We start from the raw sequence: 23341 nt of genomic DNA, 5'->3' as shown, positions 1-23341 counted from the left end.
CTTCACTTTACTGGTTCATCTGCAGGGAATTTGGAATCTTTTAAACAGGAAACAGCCCAGCAGATTTTTGTGCCCTTCTCTGATCGCACCCCCAGTGCCCTCCCAGCTGAGGATGCGATGTCTCAAAAGTCTAGCAGTGGCCCTAAGTGATGCTCCATTTTAACAACACTCCTGTGCTCCTCTTGCGAACACAGCCTGGAGCCCAGCTGGTTGAAGGATGGGCTCACTGAGATGTCAGGAGTTTTCTAGGATGGTATACACAGCCACCTAAGCTTCTGCCCAAGTGTGAGGCAGGATATTGCAGGTCCTAAGGAGCTCAGAGGCAGATCTTCACAGCACTCGTAGCACCGAGCCAGCTGTGTTATCATTTCAGCTGACACAAACCATGATAAATCAAGACTAAAGGCAAGTCTGTAGGGCAGGGCTCATAGCCTTGGAGCCCCTCCAGACCAGTGCTGCAACACAGCTCCTCTCAGGGCACAGCCTGTCTGTTGCAGTCCTTTCAGAAAGTACTAAGCCATCTGGACAGCTAACATCTGCATGGGATGCAGCAAAACCACTGCAGCGTGTACCTTATCACTCAGTGATTAATACGGTCATTAACAGAGAAACGCACATTCATACCGGTGTTAATTCAGACGTGGGAATTGCCCAAGCACGGCCATCAAGATGTAACAACTGCAAGTGCATAAGAACTCCAAGGTGATGGAGGACAACCATCTTTTTCAGGACATCTTGTCCACCCCATGCTTAAAGAGGAGACACCTTTTACCAAGTCAAGGCAGCAACAGCAGCTGTGTAATAATATACACGGGAATTTTAATTAGAAAGTTATTTTTAGTGTGGCTGCCCCTCTGAGGCCCTGCTGTTCTGTGGCTAGGCCTGGAAAGAAATGCCCTTAATTAACTTCAGGTCTCAGCATTGTACAGATGAATAGATGCATTAAGAATTTTTGCCTTCCTCTAAAGCTTCCTGTAGTGCTGACATTACGCTGACCTAAAGGACCGCTGGGTTTGTTCCAGCATGACTATTGCTAAGATAAGATAACAATTTTTATCCAGGGAAGAATCAATCTGACAAGTACAAAGCCTCCTGTACGCTGTACAAGCACTCTAAGGTTGTAAGACTAAGGAGCTGATGTCGCGCCGATCCCAAATTATCTTTCTGAAGAAAGAGGAGATAAATTAAGCCAGGAAAATGGACATACAAACACACCAAGGAAATCTCTCTTTCATATGCACGCAAAACCAGCCAGAACTCCCTTGAATAAGCTGCTCAGGGGAGCCAGAGGAAGTGGTATGTTCAAAGACAAACCCAGCGCCTGTCTCTGGGACCACCAGTTTGGTGATCCTCAGGCCAGAAAGTTTTGTGAGAGGGGATTCCTGGGCTTTGCATCAGGCCCTGGTAGCACACAGACTATACAACACAACACGACACAACACAACACAAGATGGCACAACACAACACGATATGACACGACATGACACGACATGACACAACACAACACAACACAACACAACACAACACAACACAACACAACACAACACAACACAAATCTTTCTTTTATGATCCCATGACAGTGTTTACATTGTCCTTCTCATGCAGCAACTTCCATCCATGGCACACAGAACTGGGGGCTCTTGCCCAGATGTGAGCTGCGTGTACAAGGGCAGCTCTCCTCGCACAGCCTGGGCATCACCTACTTCACCCACTGCACTTGGTGCAACCAACGTGGCGGCCAAAGGGGACTGGGGAAAGGGTGGAAAGAGAGGGACTCACCTCTTGTGAGATTTCTGTTGATGGTCTCCTGGGACATACTGTGCAACCGCTTCATGTAGTCCTCGCTGTACCAGACCCGCAGCTTCTCCCCAGGACGGATGTCACGACAGGCACGGAAGTAAATCCTCTCGCTGTGCTGGAAGGCCATCAGGTTCTGTTCCCTCTCCTCCCGGGAGATGATCACATACCTGAGGGTGAGGTGAGAAGGCAGGCGTGAAGCACACATTTTCTCTCCTGCGCCCCTCCCAGCCCTTGCACCATGATGACAACCGTGATGATGCTGGAATGACCTTTAGAGAGAGCCATCGACACAGCCAGACTGGAAAGCATGGAGTTATACGCAATGGTGTGCAAATTGCCAGAGGTACAGGACAACGAGCATGGACACCCAGGGAGCACTAAACCAGTGAGTCCATTTCTGCTGGGGAAGCGACTACTACACTGTACATCCCACCTGAAGGAGTATCTCTGCCAGTAATGGTGATGCAGGTTCTCACTGGCAGAAGATTCTTTGCCTGGTGATGGAAACAAGGACTTCTAGATTCCCTACCAGCATTTCACATCCCAGGACCTCCTTTGCTCTTAGGGGCATCCTGAATATGGCAGGGCCACTCCTCTGGTGTCTTTCCCAACATTATCTTCTTTTTTAGTAGAAACCAGATTTCCTTGCTTCTCTCCTCTTGGTCAAGCAGAATTGAGATAACTCAGGAGAGAAAGACAGATAGCCAACATGCACAGGGGTATTTGCTGGTAGTCCAAAAGGAAACCAAGCTTGTGCCAGTACTGTAAGATTTTGCATTTTGACATTCAGCCCTGAAGTCTAGGGAAACACTAACTGAAATGCCAGCACCGTGCTGTGGGGACCTCTGGGCAGTGCCAACAGAAAAGTTGCTTTCTGAGCATGAGGTTTGTCTTCCAGATATAAAACGTTTAAGTTTCAGCTCAGCAGAAACATACTAATTCACTACTCCAACCACTTGGCACCCTGTGCAACTTGGTTAGACAGAGATCTATAGGTAGGATCATACTATTCATGAAAAGGCTTGGTAATAATGGCTCTAGCTGCCTCTGTGTACAATCTGACAACTGCCCAGGACTAGAAGACCTGCCAGCACACCTGACTGGTTCACAGCTGAAAACCTTTTCCTCTCATATGCCATTTGCCTCAGTTATTCAGCACTCCCTGCTGCAGTGACATTGATGGAGACGAGCAGTGTGTTGCTACCAGCCCTTGCCCAAACGTTCCCTTCTAGCTCACAGGCATTTTCTTGGCTTAAGGAAGCTGTCAATTTTTCTCTGAATGCCCTTTTTTCTCTGGCCACGTGCATGCACAGATAAAGACACCAGCCCACATGCATGTGACCACGCTCACCCACACAGATAAGGTCATAAACTTGGTCAAACTTCCCACAAAACACAGAAAATGAGTCGGCAATGTCTCAGACCGCCCAAGGCTGCAGCAGTTCTGGTTTTAATGTTAAGCAACCGTGCATGTGCCTGGAATCAGCTGCATTTTTCCCAGCTGTGTTACCCAGGATGCTCTGCAGTCTTCAGCAATTATTTAAACAGGCTCTGACATTGCCAAAATACGCCATTGACTTTTTATTAACTCTTATTTTTATGTATTTTTTATGACAAAACTAATGAACCTTTAGACCACTGGTTTATGCATTTGAGAAGGAGCAGAGGCCTGAAGCACTGTGGTGGGAAGGAGGTCCAGCAAAGGTGCTCAGCTGCTGCTGCCAGGCTGACACTTCTGGATGTTAGTCATCACAAAAGCTGTGGTGGTCATCCAGACAGACCTGCCACTGCACCCAGAAGATGCAGCCATTTGCTGCAGTCAGTCTGATGCTCTGCTGCGTGGGTGATCCTCAGAGATGCTCTCCCCCATGCTAGCAAAATGCCAGGATGCCTCCCAGCAATGAGGGTTAGAAAATTCTCTAAAACACTATTTTGTACAAAGAGGGGAGAGACTGGTTAGCCACTCCTCTCTTTTCTTATGAAGTATTTTATTAAGCATTAGTGTGCTTTTCCTGCTGGCTCTCCTCCTGCCCCTGAGCTCCTCCAAGGTTCTGCCTCCGAGAGTCTGTCAGCGCTGCTGCCCAGCAGCGACTGGCACTGGAGATCTCTCTCTGAGAGGTTAAAAAAGCCCTTCGCAGACAGTTATGGAATAATACGGTCATTAACACGTTTCTTCATGGCTGCTGGCAGCCCAGAGCTGGTTTACGTTGTGAGAGAGAAAGGTTGTATCTGCGATAATTTCCTGAGGTAATGTAAATGCGGATGAGATCATCCACAAAGACAAAAATGCTTTCCAACCAACGCTGCCCAGCCCTGACTCCAGCAGCCCCAAAGGCACAAATTACACAGGTTAGGAAGGATTGCATAAAACTCGAATTCCACTTGTTGGGCTAAGACGCCCAGTGCTGCTGCACGTCATGGTTTGAGCCACTCCTAAACCCCACTCTGCTCAGAGAGGCAGGGCCACAAACTGCCTGAGGAGACCCCATGCCCAACACGCAACTGGTAAAAGGCAACAAAAAACCTTTGTTCAGACACCTGGGACAAAAATGGCACCGCTGTCACAGCAGGTTTCCTGTGGGACTGTGATCCCTGGAGGAGGAGCAGGGATGGGACCACTGCTGGGGCAGGCCCAGCCATCTGGAGCTCCAAGGAGGACGCTTCATCTGCCCTGAGGCACGGACCTCCCAACCACTTGGGCCCTGGGATGGACAAGGCTCCTGGCAAGGCTTGAGGACAACAAATTCTGCCCAGGCTGCTCAGGACGAACCGCTGAGACAGTCCTGGCACTGAAGGAGAGCATCTACGAGCTCTGCTTGCTGCTGTGGAGGCTTGGATCAACCCCATGGCTGGTGGAAGCACAGCTCCACAGGGGCACCTGCCCCAGCTGTGACTGTCCTCATAGTCCTTTTTTTCTAAGCCATGGCCCTTTTAGAAAGCCAAATTGTCACGTTTTGGGATAGTCCAGTGAGCACACTTAAAAAAAGGCAAAGTATTTTTTGGCAGCCAGGGCCTTCTCCTTCCCAGCCTCAGCAGCAAGGCAACAGGAGCAGCTGGGAGAGGTGGTGGGGTACAAGGGAGACCTTGCAGCCAGCAGCTCAGGCTTCTGCTCCTCTCCCAAAGATTTGCCCCATGCCTTCCCCCTCCCTGCTGACCCCTCCACTGCTCATCCTTTGGCTAGCCCCAGCAATGCTCTGTGGATAGCCTGTCATCAGAGCACCACCAGGAAAAGGCCACGGGTCTTTCCAAAGTCAAGGTGGGTCAAGTCACGGTGCTGCCGTGGCAGGAGGTGCAGCAGGAGAGCTGCTAGCAGTCCAGGCAGGCACCATGGGGGCCACCACTCAACCACCGCCCCGGCTCTCTGATGCTGAGCGCTCCTGAGGAGACTCAGAATCTGTGACGGGTAGGGTCTGGAGCGACGTGTAACATGTTCAGGCAGAAATTTGATGAGAGAAACAAATGACTCAACAGCAGCTGTGTTAAAAGTGTTATATATTTATTGCAATCTTAACAAAAATACTTTGAGAGAGAGGATTTTTTTCAGCATGGACAAGACATGGAGACAGCGGGGCTGAGCACAGCAGTTTGCTTTAACACGGGCACTTACTTCAGTTAACATGCTGTGTGCAGGAGGAAGTATCCTTTGCGAGCCAGTACAGAAAAGCCATTCCACCAAGGGGTCTACACAGGGCAGGCAACAGGTCCCCAGAGCTGGGCCAATCTGTAATAGTCCACAGAGGAAACTGGGGGAGAACTCAGTCAGTCCTTAGTACAAGGTCCCTTCTCCAGACCAGAGCCCAGCCTCTGGGGGGTTGTACGAAGGTTGCAATTCCTGTGCAAGGACAACGGGTTCTCTCTCTCTCTCAAGGCATCTGTGCAGGCAAACTGTTGGCAGCGACGATGCCAACAGCACCCCTAACTCCCTCCAGCGCTCAGCACTGGCGGGAGCCTCCTCCTCTGCTGACCTGAGGGTTCCCGCATGGAATCCCCCCAGACAACATCAAAGGAACTAATCCTATCAGTATATCCATGGGAGAACATCAGCAGGGACCATTTATTATAAAAATATAAAATCCTACCTCTAATATATAGCAGCAGCACTGTATTGACTCAGAAAGCCTTTAAAACATATCACCATTTTTCATTTCTCCATGATTCATATTATTAGATCCACTTAGACCATTTTCCCCAATCTTCCCTTCAACTGAAGAGAGACTGTGACTTTTGCAGAACACAAACGGTACAACAGAAGTAAAAGGACATCCTCACAGGAAGGTAAGTGCCCTGGTCTGGTGCCAGCACTGTGAGGAACTTCCTTTGCACAAAACCAAACCGGGTCATTCCTCAGAAGAAAGCAGGTCTTTCTTTTTACCAGACCTCTACTTCCTTGAGCCAGGGCCTTTTACCAAACCACTAAAAATAAATTACTCGAATTAGGATTACAGAACAATTAAGAAGAAAAAAGGAAAAGAACATCAGGAATGCCTGACACAGGAGACATACAGTCACCTTCCCATCAGAGAAGCTAGTGCACTATGCTTTCAAAGGACAGGCCAACAGATTGAAGAAAATCCTTCAAGAAGACATAAAATGAGCCATCCTTCTGCTATTCTGTGCTGTCTACGTTCCATTCCTGCTGAAATCTATACAACTTTTTGGCTAAGCCTGTAGCCCACACGTTACGTGATGATGGGTATTCATGTTAACTTGAACAGTTTTCAGCAACCCACCTTTCCCCACAATAGAACAGCCCAGAGAGCAGTGGTGTGCTAACTGTATGTGGATAACACCTCGGCCCTCTTCCCTGCTGAGGCATGACATGATAATGGTCCAGATTCATCCGGAGATGGGGGCAGCACAGTAGGTGCAGATGTGCAAATCAAGCGGAAAACAGAGATGCTGTAAAAAAGCTGTCATGTATGTTATCACCACCTGAGGTGACATTATTAAAGATTAGTTTAGGAATTGGGATTGTACATGGAAACCTCATGCAGCACTAAAGCAATTAAAATGTTTTAACAGTTCTCTCTTGCATCTCTAAGGGAAAAGGAAGCAGTATAAAAGCAACATGTTCAAGAACTTAAACTATACAGCTGGGAATTGAGGTTGTAAACTCTTCATGATAGAAGAACACAGTACAGATTCCACCCTAAGTAATACTGAGCAAGTCCCAAGTAGCTGTACTGAAGTTGACAGAGTTACAGTGACACAAAACCAAATTGTCCTTGAGGTCAGAAGCAGGCCCTGTATCTTCCCTTGTTTCTGTGCAGTCTCTCACATTTTGAGGAGGGAGAGGTGATTCAAAACTAAAGATTACAACATGCAAGGAAATAATATGATACAATTTTGTTTAAGAGCTGTCATATTACGAAATAACCGTATTTTAAGTGCAATTGTGAAAGGTAGGTGAGGGTTTCAGATAAGACTGGAGGAGACAAAGATTAAACTATTTGATATAAATGCACGTGGTATTGCAGCATCCAGGCACATGCCATAGCAGCCCTTCTCAGCAGTCTAATGCCACACAAAGCTTAGATCTTTTCTCCTGTCATTCTGATGGCAGAAAGCTCTCTCAGCTTTGAGCTTTCTTCCCTTCCCTGCATATGCTCTGCTTTTGTATACCTTTCCCCAAACCTATGCCTAACAGTCACAGTAAGCCCTGAATTGCCCATTATTGCTGAACACAAGATAAAAATAATGAGCAATAAATCTTTAGAGCTGTAAGGATGCATCTGTTAGTTAAGACTCTGCAGAGCGCATACACTAATTCACAGGAAGATGATGGGAAGGCTGTATTAGGGTAGATTTGTGGGTTGATTGCAAAGGGAGCTCTCTAGGACACTGCCTCAGTAAATAATGTTTCACAGGCACAAAAAGAGATCAAGATAATGATTCCCTACTGTATCTCTTAGCTTACAGAGTGTTTAAAGCATGGGGAAAACAGTGAAATCTCCTAATCTCTATGAATAGAAAGATGCCCTACATCCCAAGCTCTATAAGGTCTGAGATTCCTCTTTGCCACTGCAGAGGGACAGCACTACTGTTCAGCTGCCATAATTCACAGTGCTTTATTGGATGTTAGCTGGGGGATGGATGGGCTGGGGGTGGCTGTTGACCTTCCCCACATAGTACTAATATACATGTAGAGGCCACGTGAGCATGCAGCAGCTCAGCACAGGGCACCCTTCTTTACAAGAAGCAGACTAAAAATGGTGCTTTCTCTTTCGTGACCTGGTAGTCCGTGCAGGAGGAGTCTGTTTTGAGGGGGTTTGGTTAGACTCTGCACTGGGCTCAGGGGCTGGTTTTGTGCAAGCTGCTTGCGGAAGAGATCCCTGCACGACACTAGGACCCTGTATCCTATGGAAAGCCTGGACCCCATCACGGATTTCTGACAGGGTTTGGCACATCTGGCCAACCTGGCTGGTGAGGTCAGCCATCTTCTGACCGATGACATGCATGCTCTCTGCCATGTCCCTGTGAATAGCCACCAGCTCCTGGCAGAACTGCCTGAACAGCTCTGTTTGCTGCGAGTGGGAATGAAGAAGCTGGCGATCGAAGCTGGAGAGGGGCGGGCTCCTTGTGCGGGGGCGTGGGGGTCTGCAGGACGAGGAGGTGCGTGGTGATGGACGGTGCAATTCCTGCCTTTGGCTGATAGCTTCTGAGTGCTCCGACGAGGAGGAGGTGTGGAGGAAGGAGGGCCCAGAGAGCTGGCTGACTCCTGCACTGGCCCTCTTCAGCGAGGAGGAGCAGTGTTCCCGAGAAGTGCCTGGCATCTCTTCATCTTCAGCTTAAACAGAAAAGGAAGCATGAATTATTAACATGAAAACCCTCACAACTCTGACTTCTGTTTCAAGGTATCTCAAAGCGTGTGGAAAAAGAGTTCCCCTCCCACCCCTGCAGCCTGTAGATGCTGGTGTGTAACTCAACATGCACGCGCTGCAAGGTTAGCAGCTGGCTGACAAGCTTAGCCACAAGAGGCCTGAAGAGTGGGCAAACCCAGCCAACTGAGGAGGAGTCCAAGCTGCCACAGTGTCTTCTACATAGCATTATTCATTACTAGAAGATCAACCAATTTCAGACCATAGCAATGACTCACTTTCTGCAAAATCACAACTAGCTAGAACACTCCAGTATTTTGGGGAGACAAAGGTGCCTGGCCTTTGGTTGAGCCTCAAAATAGCCAACACATTTGGTTCCTCATGCCAGACCCCTGCTCCCACATTATTTCTTACATCCTTCTCATCAAGAAAGACACAGATGTAGCACTTGCTGCTCACAAAGTCTGTGCTGCAAGGCCACTATGTGGCTTGCCACCACTGGGTAAGGTGAACAGGCAGTCAGGCATAGCAGCAACAGGACCTCATATTTACTGGGCAAGCACACTTGATGCAAAAACAAAATCAAAGCAAAACACTACCAGAAAGCTCTTGTTAGTCTGATAAATATCTAGTGATGTGCCAGTTCACGGGTAGAGGCATGCCAAGTATAAGAAGAGATGATATTTCAGTTGTTGCAACTGTCCACTATCTCCTTGCTCAAGTTGTATTAATTTTACCTCTGAAATAGCACAACTGGCTCCCGAGATAGATGCAAAGAATGACCAAGTCCCACTTCATCAGTACTTGAAAGATTTTCGTCCTTGCGTTCCCACTAACAGTGTTACTTCAGATATGAGATAAGACCTAACATGATAGGACAGTGCCATCCGTGATGTATTAGTTGGCCTACTTCCAGGAAGTTATCTCCTCTTTCTCTCCTGTGTATCTCTACAAGCTCACAGACCAGGAAGTTTCCACCACCACACAAGAAAACCATATATACGCAACTGGGGAAAGACTTGCAAAAAGCAGCTCGTGGTTCAGCACCGGAAGGTATCCGAGAGTAGTGATGCAGGAAGATTAACTCAGAAAGCAGGGCCAGTAGTTTCTTAAAAAAGAGTGGAGAAGGGAGCCATTATCATCTACCTTTTTCATAGCACGTGCACTGAGCCTTCAGACCACTAGTAAGAAACCACTGGTGGCCTGGCCTCCTGCCACAAGTGGCAGTGATGACTGAGCTACACCCAACAGCCCTCTTGAAAGGAAGATGGTTACCATGCAGCGATCCATTAGTGACAGGCACACGGCTCACAGCTTGACAGCTCTGCCGTTTTACTGGGGTGCATGCAAGATGAAGAACTCCTAATCCTTCACAAACGCTCTTTCACGGACTGGAGGCAGTTGCACTTCAACTACTGCTGTTCCCTCACTTGTAGGATTAGTTCAGGCTTATGACCTGTTAAGAAAGTGTAATCCAATGTCTACCCTTAGAAGACAGAATGGAAAAGGACTAGATAAATAGATAAAGGAGATGATCTTAACTCAGAAACAACCTTCCCTCAATCCATCTCATCACCCCACGATCACCAGAGCCTTGCCATGAAACCGAACACTGCAGCAGGACCTGGCCTGACGGGCAACCCCGCACCTCACAAAAACACACAACGCTCCTCCAGTGTCAAACTGAGAAAGGCAAGCATAAGACAGAGAGGTGTTAAGGCAATGATACTTACAGCTCGTTGACGGGCTGTCAACCACGTCCAGATCCGCTCTCCGGAAGCCGTGCATCTGGCGTGATGAATGCAGTGTTGACTCGATGGCTCTCTCGTGGGCGGTCAGGACGATGGCCGAGGGCCGCCCCTTGCTGCTGGGGCTAGAGAGGGACCTCTGCATGAATGCCAGTTTGTCCTTGGTCCTTCTCTTCATGTCGTCCCATCTGTGTTTAATGTCTTTTACAGACCTGGGGACCTGGCTGACTGATGTGATCTGCCTGGCTATGTCTTCCCAGATCTTGTCCCTGTCAGCATGGGATAGACGCATGGTCTCCCTCCCAAACAGCATGGCTTCATTTCGGGTCACCTCAGTGACCAGAATGTCCAGTTCTTCTTTGGAAAACTTGGGCTTCCTCTTTCGTTCAGCCATGTTCCTTGGGTTGAACATCCCACAAAGCACAATTGGGTAAAAGGAAATCAGCGCAAAGTATCCCCCTGCATCCAACCACTTGACCAGTGCTGCTCCTGGGCAGAGGAGTTTGGTGGGATCCAGCTCCCCCCCACCCTCAACAGCCTCTCCGTTTTCCCTCTATCGCACCAGGAAAAGGCAGTCGTTTTGTTTTTAAGAGGCAACTTACAAGCTTAAAAAAAAACAAACAACGAAAGACAAACACCAAGCGAGAGCAGTGTGAAGGAGCCTTCTCAGCTTAGCAGTTAAAATCAAATTTTACACTTAGCCTGATGCCCTGGCTTACATAGGAGAATTTCAGTACAGCCTTGTATCGGTTGCTGCAGTTTGTATTCAGAAAAAAAAAAAAAAGCATGAGGACTCGCAATCATATTCATGAATTAGCTTCAAGGTGTCATTGCTTGAAAGCAGGTTCTTGAGGAAATTTAGAGGCCTGAAACATATCTCATTGTTCTGCCTGGCAGAACATACCATGGAAACTTTTACACTACCCTTTTTGTTAAAACTCACAGGATCTCATGCAAAGGCTACACACTAAAGTGGATTTTTTATTTTTGTTTTCAGGGGAGAGAGATTTTAAGTAGATTCATGGCCAATTTCTGTAATTTGTTTTTCCTAAGGAAAAGTCTCTTCTTCAGCACCACGGCACTGAGCCTCCAACGTCTGTCTGCTTCACAGTAAGCTTTTGTTTTACCCAGAAATGGTTGCCATTTCCTATTGTTCTCAAAAGGAATGAGGCCACCCACTTGCTTTTCTTGGCTAGGCTTTGCTGTCACTGCTGCTGACAGGATCCTGCGCCTAGCCTCTGGTGCTTCAAAAGAACAACACGCAGCCTCAGCCCACTGAGGAGCCGCAGCCATTCTGAGAACCAGCAATTCTGTGTGGCGCCTCCAAAGGGGGGTCGGGAGCATTCATTTTTCCAGCTACAGTCAAAGGAAACTTTAAAAAATAAGCAAAATATTAGTCCTGAATATGTTTTTTTATTGGGGAAAAAAACCAACTTTATCTATTCCCTAGGGAAGGAGGAAACGGATTGTGTGAATATGCAATTCTGTGTGTAAACAGGGTGGGATTGTGGATAGGGGAATAATCTGCAGCCTGGGAACCTGTGTGTAAGCATGCAATGCAGCACTGAAGGGATCAGGCGGCTGTGGATGAGAAGAACCACTGGGATATCTTAGTGCATGTGTTGATCTGAATTATAACAGAGTGAAGTAAAAGGTCAAAACGGTTCCTCTAGTGTTATACACTTTAGAAAAGATTGCTTTTACTTCTCTTCAAGCAGTTAAAAGCAGGTATGTTGGGGACTTTTTTGAGAGAGGTCAACTTTTTCAGCATTCATGTGATATAATTCTAAGTATTTTAAAAGGAAGTTCTCAGAAATCTGCGTCGGCATGGACTTTTTGTTGAGAACACAACACATCCGAGGTAAAAGACTTCAGCTTTAATATAAATCATTCCCCAAACCATTACTACAAACCTAGCAAACTAACGTTTAAAAAGGATATCAAGATGTAACACAGAAGTAAAACATCTTCATAGTTAGGACACCTAACAACCTTAACATTGCTCTGAAGTGACACTGTGGGAGGGAAAACATATTGGCTGTATGCTAAATTTTCTGTTCATGCTCCCAAATTAAATGAAAGCAAAAATGCTGTTATTAGCATTATTGTGATATTAGGGAGAAAAAAAAAATCTTACTGGGATAGCTCAGACCCTCCCATTCCAAGAAATGACATTTAATCCTAAAATCTAGGCTGGATGTCCCATCTCGCACAGCCAGACTTCAGCCACCCCACAATACTTTCTGAGAAGCTGGAATGAGCCAAAGGCCTCACTTGTCCCACATTGGTGATGGCCCTGCTGGCACCCCAGGCCTTTCAGCGCTGCCATGGCCCAGCAAAAGGGAGGTGGTTTGGGGTACACTCATGTGGAAGGAGCTTGTAGGCTTCAGACTAAGAAAAACTCACAAAAAAGGTAAAGTGACTCTCGTCAGTCATCATCCTAGTCTCTTCTTAGCACTGTTACACTTCTGTTTAACAAATCTTGCTGACACTGCTGCCTTCCATCAGGGAGAGTGTCAGAAGCTGTGAACCTTGGTTGAAGCTGAAACACCAGTGGGAAATGCTGCTCAGACCCAAGGCACACACGGGGAGAGCCGGGAGCTAAGTGCACAGAAGTATTTCACCGGGACAACTGTAAATTAATCCTTGAGATACTGATTTGGTGAAGCTTCGTTTATGTAGGGCCAGAAGGAACGTTTAGGGAAGATGGTAATTAAATGATGGAGAGCCAGCAAAGCACTTGGGACACTGATCTCCAGGAAAAAAAAATTAAAAAAATTAAAAAAAAAAAGGAAAAAGGAGTTTTCCCAGCTGAACACTGGAAGAGGGGGGGAAAGGCTATGTGAAATACTGAGCAAGAGAACATTTACTATTTGATTTTTATCATATCCAGCAAAACTGAGCTTCGTGTGTATTTTCTTTGAGTACCCACAGCTGCACAGTACCATCAATGCCTCCATGCACTGGAAACAAACCTGCACTGACAAGCTGCTCTGGTGAAAAGAAGTAACACTGTTTTGCTAAGTGCCCCTTGGTAGAGGTGGACTTGCAGTATGTAATTCTCTCAGGAGCTGCTCAGAGCCTCTGATGGGGTCAGGAAATCTGTGCTCTTTCTCCTCTGCTGAACCTATAGCTGCTGTCACCAGCACAACTGCACCAACGAGGAATTAGAGCCCCTTTTTACTCTTCCCAGACAGGATATCCCATTAACTGCATTTAGCACAACGTCTAGCAGACCCAGCTATTCAGGTTTCAGGGCTTCCTCACATCTGCTCCAGCAGGACTTTGGTCAAAACTATTTACGACAACGTAAGTATTGCAATAACAAACTCGCCACACAAAGAGCAATGAGTTCTGGACAGTTTTGATCACTTAATTCAACTAATGTTAGGTTCCCAGCAGGCATATTAACCTCTTCCTCCTAAAAATGCTGACAATATTACTAGTTTCTGTCAGAGAGAGATTTTTCTGCTCATGCATTTCCCCGAACATGCAGGTTATCACTAGGAGCAGTCACTGTCAGCTGCAAGTACTTCTCTGGGGATGCTGTGTGGGTTTTACAAGCTCCAGAGGAGGCACAGCTGTGGGGCTTTTAATCTCCTCTGTAGCCCAGGTCAATCTGAAAGTGTAAGACTCCACAGCTGTTTCTTTAAAACGAAAAGTGAAGTTGTAAACTACATGAGCAGTGGGCACTTAATGATCACCCTTACAACGACATCAACCAACTCTAAGCCTCTAAAAGGCCTTTGCTTCTAAGAAGCAAGCATGTAGTTGCTCCATAACCCTGGGGAAAAAAATAAATTACAGTGCTCACAGTCCTGCAGTGCTTTAGTTTAGGATCCATTTGCTCTGCATAACTCTCTGTCTGTAACACGTAAGAACATTTGCGCCACTTGCTAGAAGGTAACAGAGAGCAGTATATGAAGCTCAACAAAATGACTTGTGGCTTTCACTCCTCCTGAACACAAGGATAGTGACAGTAACCCTGGTTATAATATATATATGTATTTTTAAAGAGGTCCTTTAAAATCAAAGCAGAAACTCATTGCTTAAAGTTGTATTGATCCGGGTTTGTCCTGCTTTGAGTAAGCCACTGGAATGTGTGACCTCCAGAGGTCCCTTCCAAGCTCTAGTGCTGAACGACGATCAACCCGCAGACATCTCCATTATAAGGAAGATATAAAACAGTCTTGCTCCCCATGGCCTCTCTGTCATCATGTTTTGGAGGGGGAAGGGAACAGAGAGGAAGGCAACAGAGAAAGAGATGAATGAAATTTGCACTAGCCTTTTCACAAGGGCTGAGGGAGAGGATGAATTTCAACTGTACTAAAAACCCAAGAACTGAGACAGTCCCATGTAAGAATGGACAGAGAATATATATGCCAAAATTAGCCTGGAGACCCCCCACACGAGGCACTGCACTCCAGCAATTCGTTTAGGCACCACCAGCTTGCAGGTGCTTCCTATCCTGCACCTCGGTCTGAACAAAGTGACAGACACACAGGGGCACGTTTCCTGGACCTTCTGAACAACTTTCAATTTTCGGTCAGATCCGTTTTTTTTAAAGTAGGATCCCCAACAACCGAATAACAGAATTTCCTCAGAAGTAAACAGGAACAACAGCTGGTTCTGTGCAAGCCTTCAGAAGACCTAACCTCAGCAGCAGCAGTGTAAGAATTTATGTCCAAGAAAGCAACAGTTTTTTTGACGTTTGCTGTGATTCACAGTATTCAGTCACTGAGTCCCCAGAAACAAACAAAAAAACATAGGAAGAGCTTTACACACACCCCTGCAGTTCAAAACTGTGGAGTTTCATATAGAATTGGAAACAACAGCACTTTACGCTAGACAGAGATAAGGGTGTGTTATTGTGCCAGTGGCCAGCTTAGGGGAAGATGCTTGCAGTATCAGGAGCATCCTGACTGACTGAAGAGGGAAAGGGCAAGAAGATATTGCCATTGCCATGTCATCTGCTATGCTTTGTACTCCTTCCTTCCTTCCGCTGCCCTGGGTAAACAGGGACTTGAAATTAAAACAGCGAGTGCTGTGGTGTACAAATTGTTCTCAGCAGGAACATGAAAATGGACTCAGATGTGGTAGTCAAACAACAAAAACAATCGCCAGATCTACAAGAAGAGAGAGGAGTCAGCCCAAACTGCCCTCCCCGTGCCATACCCACCTACCCAGAGGGTGAGTAGATCTGCTTTGCAAAGCACTCCATCTGTGAGTGATGGCAAAGAGCACCATCTGACAAACAAAAAGAGCGCTGTCTACAGCATCCTGGAAGTATGATTTCTGTGGGTAATCTCCGTGACAGGCAATATCCTAGTGCACAATATCGAGTGCATCTCTGTTGGAAGGCCAGCAACGTACAAAAGCAACTCTTTTTGAGGACCGCTATCTCCACTTGTACTGTCTGTCAGACTCCAAGTAGTACTGATATTACAAGTATTTTCCAAGAGTAAAAACAGAAAGATCAGTAAATATAGCCTGCACTGGTCCTCTTCCCTACAAGTTGCAAATACCCCCTTTTCTGTCCCTACCCATCTCACAAAACTGTAACCTCCCTGCCTTTCAAAGCTGTACAAAATGGCCCAGACCACATTCGTCTTAAGACTTATCCATGGCAAATACATGTTTAAACAAGACCATTCTGTTCTTTGGTGCTGGAACCATGAGTAATGCCCATATAAATCCAGATATCAAATCCAAGTTGGTGGTACTAGGAAGAAGAGTTCATCACACGATTTTTGCTTTCCAAGACTGTTTTCCCCCACTTTCACTGTCATCCAGATCACGTAAAGAGGTGATATAATCCAAGCAGAAAAGTCTCACTGATTTCTGAACTTCACACTCTTTACTTCAAGACATGCATCTCCTACCTAACTGTCCATGATACCACTGCTTTTTTTGGGAGCGACGACTCCAGTCTCAGCACAGGACTGGAAGTTTCTCTCATCCAGTAGTGAACAACTGTAATAGCTGGAATTCTTACAGAAAAATTAGATCATTTGCAGAACTTCATGAACGTAAGTATCAAAACAGCTGTTATCCAAGCAAGGACTCATATGGAGCAAGATGTTGTGCTACCAGCTTTGATCAGCTACACTGGTTTTACATCTATACGTCTGTACTTCATGCACTCGCTTCCTGCAGTGACCAAAAACTGAAAATCCCCAGCATCCAGGCCAACAATCCAGTTAACCCCCACACTAACTGTTGTACAAAATGCCTTCCTGACAACAACTGCTTCCAAAATTCACCCCTGAAGGCAGGATTGGTCCAAGATGGGACAGGCCACAGTACACAGCACTGTCCTGTTCAAGTGACTCGCCACATGCCCAAGGGCACATCAGTGTTTTGCCTCTGCCTCAGGAGGCTGCAAGAGTGACCTACATACGCAGATATTTGAAGCACTGCATTGTTTTCAAACATTTTCCCTTACTGCTGCAGTCAACGAACCAGAGCCTGCCACACTCCTGGTTCAGTACTAACTGGTGTTTGAGTTCTGCTCTCTTGAGTCCCTGGGCCGGCAGAGGGAGCACAAGCACGCTCATGATGTCTACATTGGGAGCTGCAGCAACTCACTCCACGTTTCTCATAACACAGCAGAGCTGACACTACCTGTGACAGCCACCACAGACAACTGTTTCAAGTGAAGCCCAGAAAGGAAAAAAAACAAAAAAACACACCTCTTTCAATGTCTGTCAATTAGGAAAGGACAAAAAATACAAACAGAACAAATACTACCTCACGGATTTGTGCAAAGCATTTTGCAAATATTTGAACATAAAGTAAGGAAAACAAAAAATGTAGTGAGATCTGTCAGCATTTCTAAGAGCAGATAAGTAGGTTTGGTCTTTATCATTTGTTCTCATTCCAGAAAATAGCCATGCTCTACACACATCCTTGTTTTAGTTCCTGTCATTGACTCTGAAGGATTCTTAACACAGCAAATGCTGAAGAGCACAAGCAAACCCTTTATGGAAGTGGTTGTGTCGTTCTGGTTTGTTTTTCTGTCGCACAAAACAAGGAGTGTTTGATGGCCTCTCTCTGGAACACAAAGCCCCAAAAGGGAAGGTAGAAGAGAACTGGACTCACCTCATCCAGTTTGCTTTGGTTTCATCTGTCCCATCAATGGATTTATAGCGGTTGTTCTTGTCAACGATCTGCAGAACAGAAGAGATGCAAACATGTGAACTAGCTGGTTCAGACAGAAGGAAGTCTGACTTCCAAATCTGTTTCAGTTTTAGCCTCAGGTCAGGACATAAAACTATGCTGGAATCTAAGTTTTCATAGTTATGGACTGCTGCACAGGGCATTTGTGTGGAGGCTACTCGGAACTTGTAGCTAGTCTGGTGACTTCTTCCTATGTACAAATATATGTAACAGAACTATGGATGCAGCCGACAAAATGGTTAAGTCCCAAGATACAAAAAACGTCCTTTTCAGGGCAGAGCTGAGACACACGTTTCACAGGCAGAAGAGTGTGAGCAGCCTTTCATACAAGAAGCTCTCCTTTTTTCCTACCTAGAGTTCAAGTCCCACATCTTATTTTTAACAATAATTAATATTTGTTGATCTAGTGATATCTGTACCTCACTCATATAGGATTTTAGTACTAGGGTAAAAAATATGTTTTTTAGTGTTGGAGGCTGCTTGTAGATCAGTTCCTGATGGACTGGGAGAATTGCATCTCCTCTTTCCTGGCCCGTTGGGCCACCTGCTCTGCTCAAGCTGGATGGAAGGGATGTTGGAGGCCTGAGAGTGAGCTCTGCAAGCTCTAAATATGATCTTTTCTCTCCTCGAAGTGATCATCAGAGCAGAGGAGGTACTGGAGAAGTCTTTGAGACTGAGTGGGGATGGAAGAACATGGCAAGAGGGAGAGGAGAAGCAAACTCTGCTTCCTACAGCTGTGAACTGAACTCAGGCTTCATGTCACCTGATCTGCTTTCACTTATCTCTGCCCTTAAGCCCCTAATCATTATGGCAAGTCAATGTTAGCCCATAGTCCACATGGGTCAGCAGAGGAGCTTTGGGAAAGGGGGAAGATGGCTAAGCTCTGGCTCCATGTGCCCCCAAGTCCCAGCCCTGAGCTGTGATATTGGGAAGCCACTTTGTTAGGGAGACACCTCACTTACCAGCCACGAGAAGAATCCTGCAGACTTGTCCTGGCTGGAGATCTGCCCCTCATACGGTCCGAAGATATGACCTTTGGGGATCACCTCGTTCATACAGCGCACGTCGTTCTCCCCGCTGGGCTCTTTCACCACCTCCATGCCAGGCGGGATGGTCAGCGCTGCCCGGTCTGGGATGCCGACAGGCACCGGGGTGTCGGAGACGAACACCGGGGGGCCGTGGTTGGGGCACTCATCCACGAAGTATTCCTGGCAGGACTCACAGACTGTGGGTGTGAGGGGAGCAGGGGTTAGGTCAGGCAGATGGGATGCCCACACCAGCTCCTACAACATGCTCTCCCAGCACCTCAGGCAAGCAACAGTGGTGCCACCAATGCAGTGAGAAATCCATTCATTGTCTGCAGGGAGACCCCTGCAGATTACCCATTAGCAGTGACCTTCTCTACCCAAGAAGCTTCTTGACTCCCCACACACCAGAGGGAAATGAAAACCAATATCCTCACCTACAGCCTTCATCTTGTGCTCTGCAGAGAGACATGGCACGCCAGGCACTGGCCCTGTGGCCAAACAGGGACTTAGGCCTACAATATTCAGGGTATGCCAATGGAACTGGCAAATGTTTTCTTTCCCAAAATAAGAGCAAAGAGCTGTTGTCCACACCATACTCCCTTCTTAGTTTCAGGTCTCATACTTTTGGCTTTTGCAGACTCTTGGGGTTTTTCCATGTCACTTGAACTTATATTGTCATGCTTCTAGCACACTTACCACCTATCTCCCTACCACTGCACAGCCCCATGACTGACAAGCCACTTTTGTGCAACAGCTTCCCTATCAGATGTGTCTTAGAAGACCCACGCATGTTTGTCCCTGGCTTTTTCCTTCCTTGCTTACTTCCTGCCCCAAACCAACAGGCTGTCAATTAGGAAAGCCTGAACTCTATATAAGAAGAGGCATTACTCTTCCCCCACCACCAAGACACTTACACCAGAAATCCACTTGCTGGAAGCTCTTGGTCACGATCAAATCCCGTTTCCCTTTCAGTTTCTTGGGCTCTACATCCATGGACTGCGGATCAGGCCTTCCAGAGCTGGGGAGAAAACAACAGGACGATGACTTTAAGTTACTGAGACCTGGGAAACTAAATGAAGAGAAACAGAGGCAATCAAGCCATGGGGGCCAAACAACACTTAGTCAAAGATTCAGTTTGTCACCTAAGCTGCCAAAAGTCAATACTTTAGAGGCTTTATGGCTTAAACCTACAGGAGTTAGTGGCTTCAGCTAGAGCACCTCCACCTCTGACATGCACCTGGCCTGTCCCACCCACTGGAGACTGGCAGAAAAGGCTGAGCTGCTCTGCTGCAGCCCCCAAAATGTGCTGATCAAAGGCAAGGCATAGCCCTCAATCCAAGCCAGCACAAGGCTGGGTGTGAACTAGCACGTGTAGCACACACGTGTCTATCACATGAGTGGGTGATCATCCCTGTCATGCACCTCGAGGCAGATCTCACAAGAGAGGGTTTTAGCACTTTTGCGAGGTTCGAGCATACCCCTCAAACTTTAAGCTAACGGGGAGGTGGAGAGAAGAGGCGACAGTGCATCTGACTGAAGCTCAGCCACGTACCAAGGTTGTCCATACTCCTGGTCCCGGTGCGGAGAGCAGGCCTCTGTTTTTATTGTCACCATCTCCCCTAAGGAAGCCTGGGTCTGGTTCAAACAGTCCTTCAAGTTTTCACTCATGTTCTGAAAAAGAAGGCAAAGGAGGAGAAAAGTGAGCAGCCAGGAAATCACAGCCTTCCTTCCTGAGGTGAGGACCCAGCCAGCGGGTTCCCCCATAACCCTGGGCACCAAGAACAGCCACCACACTGAAACGGGGGCACCTACATGCATACATAGGTGGAAACCCCTTCCTGCAGTGGGGACGAAGCAGCAGTTCAGTCGCAGGTCAGGTGAAAAATGTGAGACACTGTGGAGCAACCCGAGGCACAGGGAATGCGAAGTATGCTCCACCGCGCTCACTGAAAACGTTGCACACAGAATTTAAGGCTGATTGATGGGACGTGTTACTGAAAGGCAGGGCACAATTATTTCAGAGCAGGTTTTCGGGGACAGAATGCCAAGAAAAAGGAATACAGGTGGCAGCATGAACCAGGCCATGCCTATGGATTTAACACATCGGTATTCTTCTGGGAACAGAGCAAGGTATATTACAGCTCTGAAGATGGAGCTCTCTGTATGCTTTGGGCACCTTTAACAAACAGGTTAAGTGCCAACAATGCCCTGCAGGACTCTGACAAAACTGCACAAGTCGTGTTCTCCATCTTCCTGTCCCTCGCAGTGGATGGAGCTGAGCTATCACCACCCTTCCAGACACAGGTCACTGTAACAAAAATGCTTCTCCTGTGGCCCATCACAGGAGCCAGGAACTACTTAATGACACTTAAAGACAGCAAGCGTCAAACCAATAACCCCTCACACCACTTGCTACAGGGTGCTGCTGACCAGAAAACATTGGTGTGGCAAGTGATGATAATTAAGATTTAGTTCAGTTAATCTTAATTTTTTTTTGGAAGGGCCACTAAGCATCAGAGCTTGAGACAATGAATAAAACAGAGGGTTGCTCATATCTTTGCTATATTTGTCTCAAGATTTCCTCTAAAGTGCATAAACTGGCTGTTCTCAGGCCTGCTACCAAATTGGACAGGCTTCACGGCTGCTCCCCCAAAGTTTCCTGTGATCCCCTTCTCCACATCTGCTGCCCGATGACCCGTTGCATAGAAGCAGCGCCCAGCGGACGGGCCTCAGCAGCTGATCAGTCCCCTTCTGTCAGGGAAGCTGGTGGAAGAGCCTATCCCCATCACAACTCTGCTCTGGACATCCTGAAATTCGTGTTCTTAGGCCACAAATCCCCGAGGACAGGAATTTTCTTATGCCACACACGCTTTGTGGACGACTGAGCACCATGGAAATCTGGTCTGCATTTGTACCCTGTTTACAATAAGAAGGAACTCTAGTCCCAGTCTTTGTGGCTCTTCTTTGTGCCGAGGGACAAATGATTAATTTTTCCAGCCCAACTTCTCACATGCCAAAGAGCAGCCTGAAAGACCTTTATCATGTGTGTATCAAGGAAGCACTGGTTAATGTTCATACAACACTGAAAGCAAAGCCTCAACCTAATTCAGATCAACCTAATCAGACACATGCAGACACACAATTTATGCCTTGACAACATATCCAGCACAGGATACACTCTCTTAGAATTACTATAGACATTCAGAAAGAAGGGGACGGGGGTGCTTATCATTTCAGCAGGCTGAGCCCCTGGCCTGCATTCTCTAGAGAGAGAGGAAAGAGAAAGGTCCTCTCTCCACAGCCAAGGCTACCAGAGGAGAAGGAAAGGTCTTTCCTGAGAAGTCTGCAGAAAAGCAGCTCAGGAGGAAAAAAGCAGCAGCTGTGTGTATGTGGGGCATTGCTTAAGAAACAAATAGATGGATGCTGCCCCAGAGCTGACTAGCTGCGGGGCCTGTGCTGGCGCGGGCGAGGCGGATGCTGGCGGTGGGGCAGATGTTCTGCAGTGAACACTGTCCGAAAAAAAATCACACATTCGGGAAGCTTGGAGGACAGGGCATGAGGAATTTCATTGCCCGCAAACCCCAAGGCCTTTTAGTAGGAAGAGCTGCAGACACATGCCCCTGCGAACAGACAATGGCTCTTCCTCTCCCATTCTTCCTTGAGGAGATTCCTGCGTTATGAAGCAAGAGGGACCCCAGGACTGTGCAGCCTGACCTCCCGCGCAATGCAGGCCGTGGCACTTCCTTGAGTGAATTCCTGGCTAAACGACAGAATATCTCCAAGAAGAGCAAGGAAAAAAATAAAAATAAAAAAAAAAGAGAGAAATGTAGCATTGATTTTACAAATGGAGGTTCCTTGTTTCACCGCTTGGTGTATTTTCCAGCTCTTTGTTCTCATGGTCCCCCCGAACTCACTGCAACTTATCAGCAACATTCCTGCCCAGCACTGACAGCCATGTTCTTGCAGGGACTGCAGCAGTACCTTGCACTAAGATAACACCCTCCCTGCTCCGGCTCAAGATTTCCATGTTTGTGTCCAAGTCCCACATTTACTTTCTGGCCAACGTGCCCGGCTGGGATTTTGTGTTCAGCAAAGCACCGCGCTGCTGTAAGAGTCCTAGCTCCTGCAAAGCTCTCTGGACACCACCCCTGCCAGCGCACCTACTGTCACTGTTCCTGGGTGCCTGGTTTTACATACCATACTCATGTAACTTGCTGTTTTCTCACCTACCAAGCATGAGACCTATGAGACCCTATCAGTAACTCGTTTTTTTTCTTCATTAGTGACTCTTTCAAGCCTTGCGTTGTCCACAAATACCAACACTAATTTTGTATTTTCTTCCAGGACACCAATAAACTTGTTGATAAGCATTGAGCCCAGAAACTGAATCCCAGCAGACACAACTAGAAATACACCTGATCGAGCATGGTTCTCTTCTTGATACTGTGACCTTTCATTTAGTTGGGTTTCTGTTTATTCAGTGTGACAGGCTGAATCATTCTAGCTGTGTATTCCATCGACTTGTGCTACAACTTTGTGCACTGAAGACTTAAGACACACCACCGCTTTTACCTTTATTGAGCAATAATAAAGCAGCATCACAAGATGACATCAGGCTTGCAAAGATCTATTTTCCAAAAATCCATACCGATGGATTATTACAAATAATGCTCCCTTTCCTCATAGCCAATCAAATCCCTATCAGCTATCATATTATTTTACTGGATGCCAACTTCAGACCAAAGGTAGCCTAATATCCCAGTTTGAA

At 46.9% G+C, this 23341-nt stretch overlaps 2 protein-coding genes across 3 annotated transcripts in view; both read right to left on the bottom strand.

Moving 5' to 3' along the window:
• Positions 1 to 23341, bottom strand: part of PRDM11 (PR/SET domain 11) — a 39543-nt gene that overhangs the window by 5196 nt on the left and 11006 nt on the right. For both annotated transcript variants that reach the window (XM_032187687.1, XM_032187689.1), the window contains exons 2-6: positions 20126 to 20244; positions 19488 to 19591; positions 18508 to 18770; positions 17468 to 17535; positions 1780 to 1967 (exon numbers count right to left, since the gene is read on the bottom strand). In XM_032187687.1, the coding sequence (XP_032043578.1) occupies positions 1780 to 1967; positions 17468 to 17535; positions 18508 to 18770; positions 19488 to 19591; positions 20126 to 20241 (739 nt within the window). In that variant the 5' untranslated portion in view covers positions 20242 to 20244. The remainder of the gene's footprint in view (positions 1 to 1779; positions 1968 to 17467; positions 17536 to 18507; positions 18771 to 19487; positions 19592 to 20125; positions 20245 to 23341) is intronic.
• Positions 5306 to 10995, bottom strand: LOC116489372 (myb-related transcription factor, partner of profilin-like). The gene is made up of 2 exons (XM_032187690.1): positions 10352 to 10995; positions 5306 to 8587 (listed from the first exon to the last, which is right to left on the bottom strand). Exons 1-2 carry the CDS (start codon positions 10776 to 10778, stop codon positions 8004 to 8006), a joined length of 1011 nt encoding a protein of 336 aa, XP_032043581.1. The 5' UTR covers positions 10779 to 10995; the 3' UTR covers positions 5306 to 8003.

The sequence above is a fragment of the Aythya fuligula genome, chromosome 5 (genome assembly GCF_009819795.1).
Source record: "Aythya fuligula isolate bAytFul2 chromosome 5, bAytFul2.pri, whole genome shotgun sequence".
In the NCBI taxonomy this organism is placed as follows: domain Eukaryota; kingdom Metazoa; phylum Chordata; class Aves; order Anseriformes; family Anatidae; genus Aythya; species Aythya fuligula.
The sequence above is the reverse complement of the archived record's forward strand: the minus strand, read 5'-3'. Positions and strand labels throughout refer to the sequence as shown.